Source organism: Pseudopodoces humilis, chromosome 5, assembly GCF_049639895.1.
Source record: "Pseudopodoces humilis isolate 2021_Gansu_Grassland_sample_001 chromosome 5, ASM4963989v1, whole genome shotgun sequence".
Classification (NCBI taxonomy): Eukaryota; Metazoa; Chordata; class Aves; order Passeriformes; family Paridae; genus Pseudopodoces; species Pseudopodoces humilis.
Genome location: NC_142204.1, coordinates 16023938 through 16041045, shown reverse-complemented (window position 1 = coordinate 16041045; position 17108 = coordinate 16023938). Strand labels below are relative to the sequence as shown.

Genomic DNA, 17108 nt, shown 5'->3' with positions numbered 1-17108 from the left:
GTAGCTACCCTGCCCTCCTCCAGTTCAACTCTGTGTACATTCTTAGAGCCCTACCACAGCCAGTAGATAGATCTGCCAACTTGAATTTGAAGTTGAGCTTGAAAAGACACGGAAAGATGCTTCTTGGGAAGTATCTCAGGACAACCTCTGCCCATGAGAGCATCCACAACACATTACTGAAGGATCTTGATCCAGCATCTCAGGCCTGAGAAACAGTCAACAAAAATGTGGCTAAGAATTGGATTTCTAAAGTGGTGAGTCTAATACTCAGAACCCAGAAGGACTTTTAAAAGCAAGTAGCAGTAAGGCAAGCTCACTTTTACAGATTTCAGTCTGATTTAGATACCTCAACTACTGATAATTTTGAAAGACTCAGTAGGTCAGTATCTAGAAATTTAAGTGGTCCTGTATTGATAGAAATTTGTCCAGAAAAGTTTTCTTTTTCACGTCACACAAGTTTTTACCTTAACGTAACCTATTTGATTTGTTAAGTTTAGCTGGATGCTATGCAAATTAATTTAGCCACATTTGCATCTTCCACTTTTAAAGAAAGATAGACAATCTGTGTATTATAACACACATAGCAAATGTCTGTCCAATAGGAACTTAGCCCCAGGTCAGTTAGAAGTAGATTACTCATTCTGTGCTTTTACTAAAAGACTGTCTATATTTTCTGTTTTAATCTTGTTAGTAACAGGACTCTATCTACAGTAATATTGACTAATACATACTGCCTTTTGAAAATCATAATGCTGCATACTATCATAAATATATTATTTACCTATGTAATAGGTTTGCTTCTTTGTCTCAGTTTCAAACTATTCGATTTATAGCCTTTGCACTGCTCATGAAAGACAAGGCACATCTCACAAATGTTACCTGCATTACCTCATCTCTAAACGTTGGTTCAAATGTGAATTTTCTTCACCAATGTCATCAATTAATCAGTGGTAGACATGTCCTATCACAATGGGCCTCATTTCAAACTCATTATCACAATGAATAATATGGATATTTCATGAAAGAAGGAGAGGACAGACAGGGAAACAGGATGACCTCACACCAACATCTGCCACACCTTGGCTAATTGTCTCTCTTCCAACCTACCTGTGAGAACAGGATGGTGTTTGGACACCAAGGGGAGAGAAAGACAACACTGACTTCTGTAGATATGCTGACTCACTACCTAATGCCATGTAAGGAAGAAAAACAAATGTTATTTCTTAGCTTGAAGCTGATGGCAACCTATTGCATGCGCAGTATCACCTTCTGAGTCAAATTAATCCTTTCACCTGAAAAGAAGTGAACAAGATCTTTTTTCTTTGCTCGGAGCTGAAGGAAGAATATCTAAAATTAAGTGCAAATCTAGAATATATCTTTTTCTTCCAGGAACCACACACACACTCTCCAAACTTCTCTTTTAATTAGAAAATTATTAAGAGGACATTTCCCATGCTTTTGCAAAAACTATAATTTTTGATTATAGGCACATTGTATATCTCTGACTTTGCTTCTGCAGGGGCAACAAGCACACCATCTAAAATGTGACGTATTTTCTGAGGAGAAATAGGAGCAGGTCTGGTGTAGGAGGCCAAGTACCAGAATCTGATATTCTGTTCCACCCTCCTCTCACACCATTTTTATAAAGATAGGCTAAAACCACTACATAAACAGGTTGTGTGCTAAAACATACAACTGGGGAGAAACAGAACTTGGCCTCTTGTCCATTTAAAAAGTTTAGTTATCTTAGTGAAAAAAGTGTAACCTTGGAAACAGTAGCTTTCCAAAGGAAATAAACTATTATCAGAAATAACAATGCCAGGAGTTCCTTTCTGTGGGGTAGAGATTTATACACTTAGTGAGGTCCAGTCACAAGTAGCATATTCATAGTAATAGATGTATAATATATGTATAAACATATATACACATTCCTAAAAATGTGTGTGTATTGACATATACACAAAAGAGACATTTATTCAATAACTGAAGCTGCATGGTTTTGTTCATCAGTTCTTTGCAAACACCCTTTGTTCTCTTAGAATAATCATTGGCTGACACATTTTGTCACTAAATTTTATTACCTATTCAAAATAAATTTGATTCTAAAACTCACTATTTGAATATTCACTTCTTGTGCTATCAGACTAGCAACTGACACCAGGGTATATTGTCCCCATCCATCAAACTAATTAACTCATTCATTCACAGAACTCCGTTTAACACAGCTGAGCAAAATATTTCCACTATCAACAGTACTGCAGTCCTCATAGACACTGCATCATAATCCATATTATTATACAAATAGATCAATTTGTCTTTGTTCAGATATACTCAGTATACCCAGGAACCAGAAAGATTAAATACATAAGCATGTCCATGTAAAAGCAAATAACAGGGTGATGAATGTCACTGAACACAAACATTAGTACAGTATTAATAGAAATAGATGTCTCTGAATACTGTGTAAAACAATTTCCTCAACCACGAGGAGAGGAAGAAAAGCTTTCCACATAAAGCAGCAATTTATAAATAAATTTGGGGAGACTGCTGTACTTTAATTCAACCTAAAATATTTAAATTACTTACCTCTTGCCAATTATTTTTTTAAATGGTGTATTACATAGTCAACAAAAAGAATTGAATGTTCAGATGAATGAAGTCCATTACCTCCTAAGGAATCTAATTAAGAATGCCTTCCACAAATACATCAATCCACAGAATTAAATCCTAAATGTTATTTGCCTCGTGAGGATGTAAATAAAGATTGGGGTCAACTAAAACATTATTTTTGTTCATGTTTATTATTTATAATTGTTTCATCTAAACACAAATTTAAATATGAATCTTCTCCAAGATCCTTCACCTAGAAAACACACTCGGCTTTTGATGAAGTCACGACTTCCTCCTCTCACCCCTATTAATCATCCAGCAACAAGTGAGAGGATGCCAGACAGCTCACTTGGTGCACAGCTGGTTTTCCTAGGAAAGGTGCTCCTGCCTCCAGTCACCCAGGGAAGAACACAGGCAGAGCAGGCTTGGGTCCTGCCCAAGCCTGGCACTCCTGCAGAGCAACTGGTTACACTTCTGCCATGCCACCAGCTTTATTCAGCTGGGAAGACAGACTTGTAAATTATAAATACCCCAGTTCCTATATCAATTATTTATGAACCCAGTGAACCATTTCTTATGCTTCATGTCTCTGCAGAGAAAGGAATAATAAGAAAAAACAGTCCAACAAGTCTACATAATCCCGTGACAAATTTCAGATAGATCTTCTAGAATACAGCCCACTTCATCCTACACACAGATTTTAACACGATTCCATAAACAGAAAAGGAAATCTACTTCCCCCCATACAAAATACTTGAGTAAAAAAAAAAAAATCAGTCCTTTAGGGGGTGTTTGCAGTGACAATGAATGATTAATGAATTACCTGTCTCCTAGAGAAGAAATAAACATGAAAAATTAATTAAGTCTTACAGTGTTTAGAACAATTGGAAAGAGGAAAGCTTATCCAAAAGAGAAAAATGAATTCACCTTACTTTCAAGATCATACTGACACATCTTGGAAATGATACATTAAAAATAAGTTTCTGACAGCATCTATCTACTTAAAATATAAGAACTGCCACAACAGAGCAGATTCATTCAGTCTCTTCTATGGACGAATTTCAGTGCTTCACAAAAGTTCACTATTTTAAGGTAAAGCTCTAGCTAAGCTCTTTACCTAAAAGAAAAAAATACCCTTGAAATTATAAGCTCTACGACATATTTTTTTCTTTCATTTGGGAATCTGAGCTAGTTGAGCAGCCATGTCATAAAATGCTGGGCCAAAGTACAGTCCCCTTGGTTAGGAGAAGCATTGGAAAGAAAAGATAAACCTCAGAGATGGGATGAGAATTTCACGATAGAACAAAATAGTATAATAGTAATAAATATGGTAATAATAATAATTGTAGCTATAAGTGGGGGGTAGAGACAGTTTCAAACATGAGAGAAAAAAGTGATGCATGATACAACTTCTCACCATGCAGCATATACTCAATCAGCAGTCAGACCCCTCCCAGGTAACTCCTCCAGTTTACATCCTGGGCACGACCTCTGGTGTGTTTGTGCCAGCTTACCTGGCCTCTCTCCCTCCCAGCTTTGAGTGCAGCTCCTCAGCAGCAGAGTGTGAGACACTGAAAAGTCCTTTACTTGGGATAAACACTACTTAGCAACAGCCAAAACATTATTCTTGCCATAAATCCAAAAAAAGAGTTCTGTACAGCTACTAGGAGAAAATTAGCCATGTCACAGCCAAACCCAGGACATAAGTGTTATCCCAGATATGCCAAGTGAACCCAACTAAATTCTTTGGCACTTCATTATCTCACAATTGCTTCAGCAAATACACTTTGCTTTGTAGAGGCTAGACCCACACACGTACTTAAAGTACAGACACATATTGAAGTTCCCAGTAGAATCCTGGTACTTGCTTTTCTTCTCCTGAATGCCAACTGTGGATCTCTCACACTTTACCCTTCTGAGCACAGTGGGTTCTCCATAAGTAATAATCCCTTTAAACAGAATTATAGAATTTTTTAGGTTGGAAGAGACCTCAAAGATCACTTAGTTCCAACTCCCCTGCCATGGGCAGACATACCTTTCACAAGACCAGGTTGTTCAAAGCCCCATCCAACACGGCCTTGAACACTTACAGGGATGGGGCACCACAACCTCTCTGGGCAACCTGTTCCAGTACCCCACCATAAGGAACACCTTCACAATATCTAATCCAAACCTACATTTTTTCAGGTTGAAATGATTCCACTTGTCATTACATGCCCTTGTAAATGGTCCCCCTCTCCATATTTCTTGTAGGCTCCCTTCAGGTACTGGAAGGCCACAATTAAGTTACCCCAAAGCCTTCTCTTCTCCAGGTTGAGCAATCCCAACTCTGTCAGCCTTTCCCCATAGGAGAGGTGTTCAATCCTTCTAATCACCTTGGGGTCCTTCCACTGAGCTCACTCCAACAGGTCAGCATCCTTCCCGTGGTGGGGACCCTGCAGCTGGGTGCAGCACTGCAGGTGAGGTCTCAAGGGCAGAACAGAGGGGCAGAATCACCTCCATTGACCTGCTGGCCACGCTGCCTTGGATGCAGCCCAAGATATGGTTGGCCCTCTGGGCTGCCAGAGAACACGGGATGAAACCCATGTTCAGAAGCCCACATGTTAAACAGGAAAAACTGATGAAGAAACTATGAGACTCAATGCCCTATAAATCATGTTTCAGAAAAAAAAGAGAAGATGCATTTGAAGAACAGCTCACTTTCTACCACTTTCTCCCTTACACCTTGCCTCCTACTGTTCCTTATTAAACCCTCCTCTTATAGACAGTAACCATATTCAGCCTAAGAAAGATGATTCGGTTTGGAATTTGGATCTCTAAAAGCAAAAACATTATTTTCTATTACCCTTTTGTTATTCACACAGGTTTTATAGGCATACTCTGCTGCAATCATTACCACATAAACTCCATAAATGAGTAGTATTTACAATACCAATTGATATTTGTGATATTTGTATTTTCATTTATGCAGATTTTATTATTACTATTTTTATTTATGCAGATTTTGTAATTTAAAAAACAATTACAGCCTACCTATAGTGTTTATTCCACTTGCAGAAGAACTGTAAGAGCTACACAAGTAAATATTTTATTTTTCAATGGTAATTTTTTCAGCATTCCTTTGCATCAACCAAGCAAGACAATGTGCATCTTCTCAGCTCTGAACATCGAGCAGGAAAATGCAAGTTTTTACCTTCCTTCTAAAAGACCCTCAAGAATACAGCACTAGTATTTCCTTACATACCTTATATGAGCATTTGCAATGCATCACACTACAGTTCTACTGTCTCTGCAAAAATACACCATATCAGCCTAATAAATTGGCTGCCCCAAATTCCCATGCATCTTCTGAAACAGAAATCCTGACATTTATCTAAGACAGGCTATATACATCACCAGGTCTCAGTAGGATCTGCCCTGCTGTTCAGTAGTAACTGTAACTCATTCTGCTTCTATGTTGTTCAACAAAAAAACAAAGGAATATTTGAATCTCAAAGCCATCATAATCCAAATCAAATTTCCCTGTTACCTCATGGGTTCTTGTTTTAATTTTCCAGACAGATTAATTGGCAGCCCCAGTGCAGCAGCATGTTTAATCTATTTTTACAGATTTTAAGATACAGAACATCTTTGACTTTCAAATTAGTTTGGGGCTTGCAAATCTTTCCCTGCTTTATTCTGACAGCTGATATAAAATGGGACATTAAAATGAACTACATCAAAACTTGGAGGTCATTTTCCAAGGGGTATCCCTGAGCTTGGAAATAGTATTCATTCTCCTAGACACATAGCTCAATGTTCTGTTTAAGAAATAAAGGTTACCTCAACTTTTTTCTAGAGGTTGATTTAGACGCTGACTTGGTGAGACAAATTGGTTTCATTATGCTTCTCAGCAGAATGCAGCAAACTGGACCCACAGAAAAGGCACACCAAACTGGAAGTCTTTCCTTGTTTGCAAAATAACAATGAAGTACTTGCAGCCTTCTGAAATCTCAGAGAATGACAGAATGGTTGAAGCTGGAAGAGACCTCTAGAGGTCATCTGCTGCAAACCCCTGCTCAAGCAGGCTAGAGCAGGCTGTCCAGGACCATGTCCACGCAGGGTCTGATCATGACTAAAGAAGAAGATTCCACAGCCTTGCCTTTTGGCAATCTGTGCCAGTGCTCTGTCAACTTTATGACAAAATGCATTTTTTCCTCATGTTCAAAGGAAACCTCCTCTGTTGTATTGAAAAGATCTCATCTCAATACTTTTGAGGAATGGAGCCTGGCATTAAACTTCAGATGTGCCTGTTGCTATGGATGTTTGGGGAGCTGGCTCATGGCTGAACCTGGTCACCATCACCACACCTGCTCACCTTACTTGGCTACTGTGGAAGTGTGCCCTTCCTGGCAAGATCCTGTGCCCATCAGTCATGCTGTCATCTGATCTTCCCATTTGTCACTGGATTTTACTGCCCCATCTCTTGGCTGAATGACACAGGGTAATAACAATAGGCTTTGGAATTTATAGGATAGAAAAAAGCCAGATACTCACACAGTGAAGGAATCGGGGGGAGCCGAGACTCTCCTCAGGTCAGCAGACTGCACTTTATGGATACTATAAGGCAGCAGGAAATGAGTGGCCGGGAGAAAAACGGCACATGGTGAGGACAGACAAGGAAAAAAGGTGAGAGAGAGAGAGAGAAGGAGTGGAAGAGAAGAAAGAAAGAGAAAGACACACAACATTTAAACAGAAACAAAAGGAATGCGTCACATAAAAGTTGAATGAAGGGACATGCAGAGCTCTGAGTTCACACCAGGAAGCCAAGAACAACTGAAGACATGCAAATGGAGAAAATCACTGCTATGTGCCACACAGGAGCTTTCTAACGACACAAGTGAGGACCAGTGACAAGCTGGCACATAAGTGTACAAAGAAGACAAGGGACCCCCGAATTTCTTCCACAGGCACTGAAAAATTTCAAAGCAACAGACTTGGAAACAGGTCCAGAAATGCAAACAAACATTGAAGCTGAGATCCAGATGGATGGAATTGTCTCCAAGGGCTGACCATTTCTAATTACTGTTTAAGAAAAAAATACCCTTACTGAAGATTTTGTATCCACAATGACAAGTTGCTGTTTCCATTCCTCTTTCTCATACCTTAGGAAAACTTGTATTTTATACGTAGTGACTCGCAATATTCATTTGCCTGCTTTATATTACATGTTTCTATTCAAATTATCCCTTTCTATTTCTTGAATGTATCAAATACGTTTTATCTAAAAGCTCTTCCCTCTTCTTTCTCTTCCATTACACAGGATGCTCTTCCTCAACCCAAACTAAAAGTCAGTGAGAGCAAAATACATTTTGCAATTCACAAAGTGTTCATTAACTGAAACTTACTAGGGAGTATACTATGCAGGAGTTTCTAATCAGAAAATTATTCCCAGAAAAGCTAAACCACAGTTTGTCTTCTTATTCCCCATAATGTTTGGTATAGCTCACAGCCACATTCTTGGCTTAGTCACAGAAAACCAAGCTATGTGTTGTCTCTTTCACATGCTATGGTGATCAATAGTGGAGAACAGGAATGAGAACTTAGCCAACAAGTGTTTAAAGGAGAACAAAAAAAAAACACCCACAGAGGATTGGGACAAAAAAAAAAAATACAGAAACAGTGTAAAACTTCTTCAATTAAGTCTTTTTCTACTCAGTCCCACTTCTTATCTGGCCATAATATCAAAGCTGACAATATAACAACTCTGCATTTCTGTGACCAAGATAATTTTCTAGTTGCTTTCCTGGCAAGGAGCTCAAGAAGGGCTGTCTAGTAATTAAGGACAGCTCCAGACCCACTGACTTATCTCACGCATCTAACATTCAAATGATAGTCATAAAAAAAACTCTTAATCTATCATGTTCAATCTAATACAAGGCTTTCTGGGAGATTCCAACAGAGCAAGGAGTTATATCCTAGAGATCAGGTAAAGAAAAATAAATAAGCATATTTAATTACAAATTTCTTCACTTGTGCAATACTACCAATTAGCATCATATTGAACAAACTCCTTACAACACTAATATGCTTCCTAGATTTTAACCTTTAACAAGTAATTTATTTTTTATCACATTAGAAGATTCAAACCCTCTCTCCTTCCTTTTCAACACCTCAGAGTGAAGTACATACACAGATATATATATAGAAATAGATGTAAATATATACACACACAGTTTCTGATATGTGAAGCTGAGACTACAGTTCCTGACAGATCATTTGCATTTTCCCAAGACACAGATCTGCAGAAAAATACCTCAGCCAAATCAAAGGACTCTGACAGCAATTTAGCGTACCATGGCACATTTAAATCAAGCTAAACCATGAAGAATATCCCCTTGACAATTGGCATATACTATCTGTATTTCCCTACCACAGTTTAAATTCAGATCTAAAAATCCAAACCTAACCATGCTAATTATTGGTTTGAAATACCAAAAATTCTCTTTTAAAATTTGCATTAGCCTCCTTCAGAGTAGAAAAAGATGTCCCAGTATTGCTCTTTGTTTTATTCTAGCTTTCACTAATGATTGAGGAATGAGGAGTTGTGGTTGGGTGAAATTGGAATTTGCTGTCCATAGGTAAGAGTCTACTATTCTCTGCTCAAGAAAGATGAGTACACCTTATGTACTTTCCAGGCAAATAGAAATTGCACATTAGAGAAACAGGCTTCTACTGCAACTTAAGGCATTAGTCACAGTAAGAGAACAGAGAGCTAAATTAAGCAGGAACATGTTGAAAGTAACCAGGGTGGCTTTGATTACATTAATAGATTGACAGGGGATGACAAAAAACTCTTAAGGGCTGGAGTCCGAGTTTAAAGTAAAGGAGTATTTTTCTCTAGATATACAGCTGTAAGGCACACAACTTTTAAGACAGCTGGAGAGAAAAGGTGTGCCTAAGATCTCGTTCTTTTTTTTCCCATTATATGAGTTAGTCTATTGAAAGGTATTACATCTCTTTACAGAACCTGCCTCACCATTACAATTGCAACAGCAAAATTCCCCACCCATTTCCCCTGAAATATCAAAGCCTCGGTGCATGAGTGTTTGAATTAAATGTGGATCCTTAATATATTTAGGCTATTAGTTCAGTATCTATGGATAAGGGACAGACTGTTTTGCTTCACGTTTAGAATCCTTGATGAAAACCAGCCAAGTCCCTTGTATCACTCATTTTAGCAGCAATAAAGACCTATACAAGGATTACAAAAGTACCCTCTAAAAAATAATCTAAATTATTCTATTGGATGGTCATTTCCATAGGTCAAAATTTGACTATTTAGGTTTCTTTTCATTAAAATATATCTACAGTATTATATTACATTATATATTACAGCTTGTAAAGAAAGTTTAATCATGAAAAGGAATGTTAGTCCTGTGTATTCCTCTTCACTATCTACTAGTTTCTAGTCTTCTCAGCTTCTCTCTAGTCATATTTACAATAGTCATTTCTCATTTGAGTTTCTATACTGGAGAAGGATTTTCTACAAAGTACAAACAGTTCTTTCAGGACATTCAAATCTTTCTCCACAAACTCTGCCAGGCAGCATGTGCTCACAACAGAGACTGAAATATGTCCTGATTAGCTCTTGATTGTGGCAATTTCTTACGGGGTCTTCAATGCAGCTTAAAAAGCAGATCAATAAAGCTGAGAAACTAAATCAAAAAAACTTCAAGGGCAAATGGCATACATATGCAGAACCATCAGAAGCCAGGGGCACACTGCCAAGCCTGCAGAAACCTCTCTAAATAAAGAAATACATAACAGAAAGATACAACACCAGTCTAAAAGCAAGACAGGAGTAACTCAGAAGATAAAGAGTAAAAGAAAGTCAGATAAGTATTTACAAAAGAGTGAAAAGGGACTTCAGAATATGTGATTTTTTTAAAATTTATTTTTCAAACGCACTGCAAGTCCAGTACATGCAAAATCCATGACGGAATATGCTGCCCCACACGGGCCTCCCGCCGTTAGGACATGCACATATGCAACTCACTCATTCAGCAAAGGCATAGACGTTCTCCTCTTGCTTTTCTGCACCATGTTGGCTTGGTTCCTTAAGGAGATCCGGATGAGGGAGGGAGCCAACCGACAGGGTTCGCCATCCACTTGCATGGGGATAGACTTGTACGTCAAAAGCGTCACCTCCCGGCACTGGTGCAACCTCTCTCCGTGACCACCCACCTGGAGAGCAGCCTGCAAAAAACAAATAAACCAAAACCACAAACAAACACCACACCAAGTAGGGAAAAAAAAAGATACCTCAGAACAGAGATAGCTGAGGCAATTAACGAATCCAAAATGCCACTTTGCTGACAACATCCACTACACAGTGATCCACACCTAAGCTATCCTAAGAGCACAATGAAAGCGTTTTCACCCCAAAACTGCAAAGCAATACTTAAAATTTCCTAAAGAGGAGTGGTGAGCAACAAGCAGATATCTAGCCACATGCATTATAGGATTCATCATCTATATACACATGTGCATACACAAATTAATAATTGTGTTCATTCTTAAAGTTTTCAATTTGTTTTGGTTGGTTTGTTTTTACAATAACAGTAATGCTAATAATTATTTGCTCTTTAAAACAACATCCTTAATTAGATACATCTGTGAGGCAGAAAAATTATTTCCCCTTCCTGAACAGAATAGTCCTTAATGTGAATTAGATAAATTTAAATTTTTTATTATGAAAGCTTACACATCAAGTCAACCTCAACATTAGACAGGCTGAAAAGAGCAAGCAGAAGAACCTTGTTAAAACAATTAAAAAGCATGTTTAAGAATTCATTTCAAAGAAATTAAGCAAGGAAGACAATGAGCAGATCCTTCAGTTTCTAGACAGACATGTTTGGGCAGAAATGTAGTTTTTTTAATGAATATTACTATTATGTGACAATTAACTCTCATCTCTCAGATGCAGAAAAAAATTCTCATATTACTGCAATGCTTACAGAGAATAGCCTAAACACAAGTCAAGGCCTGTGCACTTAAAATTATGGATCAATTGACAATATTGATCAGTAATATAGTAATGCTTTTTATAAAGTTCTTTCCCTTGGTTTCGCAGACCCACTTAGGTACAACAAGCACATCTGAGAGACATACAAGGCAAGTTAGGATTTTATCACTACAGTCTAGGGTTACAATCATTCTTCAGCATCACAACCAAAGTACACCTGTAGACCCTCAGTTGTCAACTAGGCTTTCTTTAAGGAGAAACTGCAGCTCAAAGGCCCTAGTTAAATTCAACCCCAAGTGAAATTGTTGGCAGATTTTGAGATCTGTCTAGACACTTCTATTGACTAGAACTGTGTTTGTGGCAAACACAAAAAAAACCAAAACTCTTCTGACTGGAAACTGTCAGTTTCTACATGTTAAAGAGAATTTTGACAGCATTTTCAAAAACACGCCCTAAACTCTTCACATTTATTCCACCAGATCTACTAGGCTAATACTGTGTCCAGTTCTGGCCCCTCAGTTTAGGAAGGACGTTGAGACGCTTGAGCGCGTCCAGAGGAGGCAACGAGGCTGGTGAGGGGCTTGGAACACGAGCCCTGTGAGGAATGGCTGAGGGAGCTGGGGTTGTTCAGCCTGGAGAAAAGGAGACTCAGAGGTGACCTTATCGCTCTCTACAACATCCTGAGAGGTGGCTGTAGGCAGGTGGGGTCAGTCTCTTTCTCCAGGCAGCAACTGATAGAACAAGAGGACACAGTCTCAAGGTGCACCAAGGGAAATATAGTTTGGATATTAGGAATTTTTTTTTTACAGAAAGGGTGATAAAGTCCAGGATTGATCTGCCTGGGGAGGTGATGGAGTCACCATCACTGGATGTGTTTAAAAAAAGACTGGATGTGGCACTCAGTGCCATGGTTTAGCTGAGGTGTTACGGCTAGGTTGGTCTTGATGATCTGAATGTTTCTTCCAACCCAGTCATTCTGTGAAATGGATTAGGCCCAACAGAAAAAAAATAAAATAAAATAAAAGAAAAAGAAAAAATGCCAGGAAAGTATCCTTAACACAGACAAACTTTTAAAGGAGAGATTGACCAAGACTGCCTTTTGCTTACTTTGAAGATTAGATTTGCTTGAGTTTCTCTTTGAGGAGACAAATACCCATTATCGTGGGCATTTACTGAAAGTGATACAGACTGAGGGCAGGTCACACAACAAGAGAGTTTAGCTAGAACAGGCTTATTCATCTATGTTTTAAACCAGCTTACATGAGACAGCAATGACAAAGGCCTGTGGGTATGGAGCTATGTATGAGCTATAAAAACTTGCCAGGAAGTCCAGTTAGGGCCTTTTGCTGGCCACATTAAGTCCAAGCTGCAGTGCCTTAGGTAGCATGGGGATAATTGTCAGCTCTGGCTTCATTTAACCACGCCCTGAAGACACTGTCACAGTGTTTGACCACCGTCACAGCAGGACACAAACAGGTATTTACAGTGAAATTGCTTTTATAGTAGCTCAGTTTTAGTTCACTTTAAGGACAGCATTGAAAGAAAGTGCACTGACAAATTAAAATCATTGGCTGAATTTCCTTTTTGTAGCAGAATAAAGAGGAGAGATATAATTCAGACAAAGAATACTAATAAAGTTTTCCACAGCCATTTCTAAAGTTCCTCAAGATTTTTGGTGAGCATATGGAAACTGTATGTGCATAAAACTTTATATAATATTTCATATTTATATACCAGCTATATCTAAAAATAGACTTTAATGCCATAGATTGAAATATACAAGAGTTAAAAAGAAAAGCGTGTGTTTATTTGATCATAGAGCATGCCCACAGCAAAATCATGAATTCATGCTCTTATCATACTGTAATAATCTTGTTATTTGACTTTGGAGCACTGCACATGCAAATCAGACATATTTTGCAAGTAATACTTTTTATTATTAAATAACATTAAATAGCATTTCACTTAAAATAACAATTGGACCCTGCCATTTAACAGCAGAGCATGCTTTGGCCTTATCTGACTATGGGGAAACACATTTGCTTTTCAGTAACAGGGAATATTTTGCACTCTGCAGTGCTGCCCATGGAGTTCACCCAGCCTGGCAGCACCCCCATGTACTCACCAGCGAGGCCATGGTGAACCCAATGACTTCAATGTAGCCATCGTCATGACGCTGGGGCTCAAAGTCTCTGTGATCACCAGGGTTCCCCCAGGGCATTGTGCCAGCACAGTACCTACAGAGAGAGGTTTGGAGAGCGAGCTGGAGAAAGCAGCCTGCCCTGATGGGTCCTGACTAGTAGCCTTTTGGCCTGCTCTTTTTGCTCCCAAGCTGATACAACACTCTCAGATATATTCACCATAAACTTTATCAAGTTCCTCTCAGAGGAAAATGGGGAAACACTAGGAAATAGGTCATAGAGCAGCAGCGCTCTTTCCTCCCTATTTGCTTTGATTCCTGCTGGTGAGCTGTTGTGCCATAAAGCTGTTTTGGTCCTCTCTCCCTGCTAGCTCAGCAGTTCTAACAGCATAAGGAATGCAAAATGCTGCATAGCTTGAGGAGGCTGGAAGACATAAGAAGCAGGAACCGATACAGCTGTGGCATCTCTCTTTTCCACCATCAAAGAATAGATGTGAAAGTTATCTAAAAGTGATAGAGGTGGGAACTTTGGAGAGGTGACACCAAGTAGAAGCTTGCAGTGCAGGACTCAAAAGATGAAGTGTTTGGGACTGCCTGTGGAGCAAAGTAGGAAGTTGTCTAATGGTCTCCAAAGTGGGGCATGCAGGAAAAATCCACAACTGACAAGACAATTAGAGTGCATGAAGAAAAAATTATTTTTACCTTCAATAAGAAAGCAAACATTAAAATAAGTGTTTGTCTCATCTTTATGACATTCGTTCTTAATTTATATTTGTGTATGCTTTATATTGCTTGTAATACTAGTATAGAGGTACATGTATATGATTTATAAATATATTGGGGTGGTGCTTAAAAGCTTTTTACTGATAGAAATGTACAATCAAATTAAGTTTGGAGACTACTGTCCTAGAGAGCCGGAGATAAACAACTTTTGATAATTCAGTTATATTTTTATTATATGTTTTTATATTTTTATTAAGGACACCTTGTAACATGTTAAAAACTATGACTTCTTTCAGCAGTCTCATATTCCTTTACTGGTAAAATATTTATCCTTCCCCTCTCTCCATTTCTGTCCCCTCCTGCCCCTTTCCTCTTTTTCACACTTTGATTCTAATTAAGCAAAAGACCATGTATCTGTCTCTTACTAACTTGTTTGAAGGTTAGAAGTACAGCTTTTCAAAGTTTGTTTGTTAAGCATTTCTACTGTCTTAGGATATTCAACTTTTTAGAGAACAGTTTTGCTGCACCCAAAACTCTGATGCCATTCTGCATAAATCATTAACAGCATTATAAGCAGCCAGCTCTCAACAAGGTAGCCCAGAATCAAAATGCTTCCTGCACATTCACCCAGCCTAGGACAACTAGTAGGTGCCTTTTGAAAACTATTGTTATTTTTCTTGTATAACGTCAAAAATCTGTCTTGAGCTTACCTGGGTATGTTTAAAAACACTATACACTGGAACTTCAGCTCCTGGATCTTTGGAGTCAGGTCTGTACCATCACACTACAAAGCCAAAGTGACAGAGCACAGAGAAATTGCTGAATGGAGCCACAGACAAGAGAAGTGTTGCTGCTTTGTAGCAACTTTCCCAAGACTTTCCTTGGAATGTGTTGCAAATGTCATGCTCAAAACTGAAAAGTAACAGAGCCATTAAACTCTCACCTCACTCTCTCCAAACCTCCACCTCCACCCCCTTCCCACAATACTACGACACAATTTCTTATACTTACCACAACTTTAACATGCTTGGATAAATCTCTTGAGCTTCTTTGCAGAAAGTCTGTAAAGGCTGCCTGCAACAGAAATAAGTGCAGGAATTAGCAACACTTCCTCTCTTTTTTTCTCCTAAGTTCTTATCACTCCACAGGACTAATTACCAAAATTACATCCTTTGGTCAAACTTACTCTCCCAGAAAATGTGACTTGATATTATTGTTTTAAATTGTGATACTTCTTCTTTTTGGAGCTTAACTGAAAAAAAGTCCTTGGACACCCAAGTGCAATGGTATCCTGGACCATTAAGCACAAAGTCTTGCTCGCATATTTGTTTCCATGTTTAAGGCACATGGGTACAGTGGGTGTCATCATCCAGAAATACATTATATGTCATTTATTATCAAACTGATGTTTGCTCTTAATGGCTTCAGAATAAAGTGTTGTTCATTTGCCTCCTGAATGCACAAGTGGGTATTTATATGTGTATATTCACCCATCATTAATTACTCCAAAGATCTAATTTGTGCCTGTTTTATGATCCTACATCCGAGACTGTTCCTCAAAGCTACAAAATACAGGCCAAAACTTTGGGAATTCTTCTAGGAAAGTCAGTATCAATGCAGTTCCTAAACCCTGAGAGAAGCGGAGCAGTGCCTTGAGAAGCTTATGAGCCGGAAGCAGAGGGACCAAGATACAACCAGGACTGTGTCAAAGGTGTGGTACTTTTCTCACCTGCTCAGCTCTGTATAATAACAGTACCACAGGCTCTTTTCTACAGACACCTGTGTGTGGCACTGCCAGAAACAGCACGTGTGCACTTGAAGTTGTAACAGGCAAAATGAACTGGCATGAGCTCCTGATGTGAGAAAGTGAGGAGGAAGGTAATTAAGAAGACATTCAAGCAACTAAGTTAACATCATTCTGTAAGACAAAGCTGTACTTACCCCTGCATAAAACATTTTATTTCTAAATCGGCTGTTGAATTTCTCTGGATTTGCTTCTGTGAAAGGATGAAAAATAAAAATATGAACACTCTAATAAAACAAGTAGACTTCATTATACCTTCACATTCCCTACCAGCACTACAGTGCTTTCAGTGTATCACTCATTGAAAATATTAACATAAATATGTTTTCCATGTGTGAGTCCCCCATCTGTGCCTTTCTCTGCAATCAGATTTCAAACATTCATATTGAATCCTTCCCTTTTCTCATAGAGAGTGGAAATAGAGGGCAACAGGAGCAAAGAGGTAACGAGAATTCAGTTAATTTAACGCCTCTCAGATTATTCATCTTATGATCCCTCAATAGAATTTGTAAGACTTCTGTTTCTAACAATGGAGAACAAATCTATAAGAATTATTAGAAATTTATGAAACAATAACCTATGCTTTGAACCAGGAGTAAAGCATTAACAAATTATAAGACTAAACAGCCCCTAAATTCTGATGTGTCAAAAAGATACTCTGGAATAGACATTTCTACCCAAAGATCTCTGCAGGAAAAAAAAATTAGTTACTCTAAAACCTATTTAGAAAGTAATTTAATTTTGATTAGGCTCCAAGCGATGGAGAATTTTAAGTCTAGTAGTAATGTACATCAAATGGTTAATTATTCTCACGGTTAATGTAA

General features: G+C 38.4%; 1 protein-coding gene across 7 annotated transcripts in view; it reads right to left on the bottom strand.

The window, feature by feature from the left end:
• Positions 1–17108, bottom strand: part of DGKI (diacylglycerol kinase iota) — a 198234-nt gene that overhangs the window by 65240 nt on the left and 115886 nt on the right. For all 7 annotated transcript variants that reach the window (XM_088055421.1, XM_088055424.1, XM_088055423.1 and 4 more), the window contains 5 exons: positions 16422–16477; positions 15492–15554; positions 15191–15264; positions 13743–13854; positions 10649–10848 (listed from right to left, as the gene is read on the bottom strand). In XM_088055421.1, coding sequence (XP_087911547.1) covers positions 10649–10848; positions 13743–13854; positions 15191–15264; positions 15492–15554; positions 16422–16477 — 505 coding nt within the window. The remainder of the gene's footprint in view (positions 1–10648; positions 10849–13742; positions 13855–15190; positions 15265–15491; positions 15555–16421; positions 16478–17108) is intronic.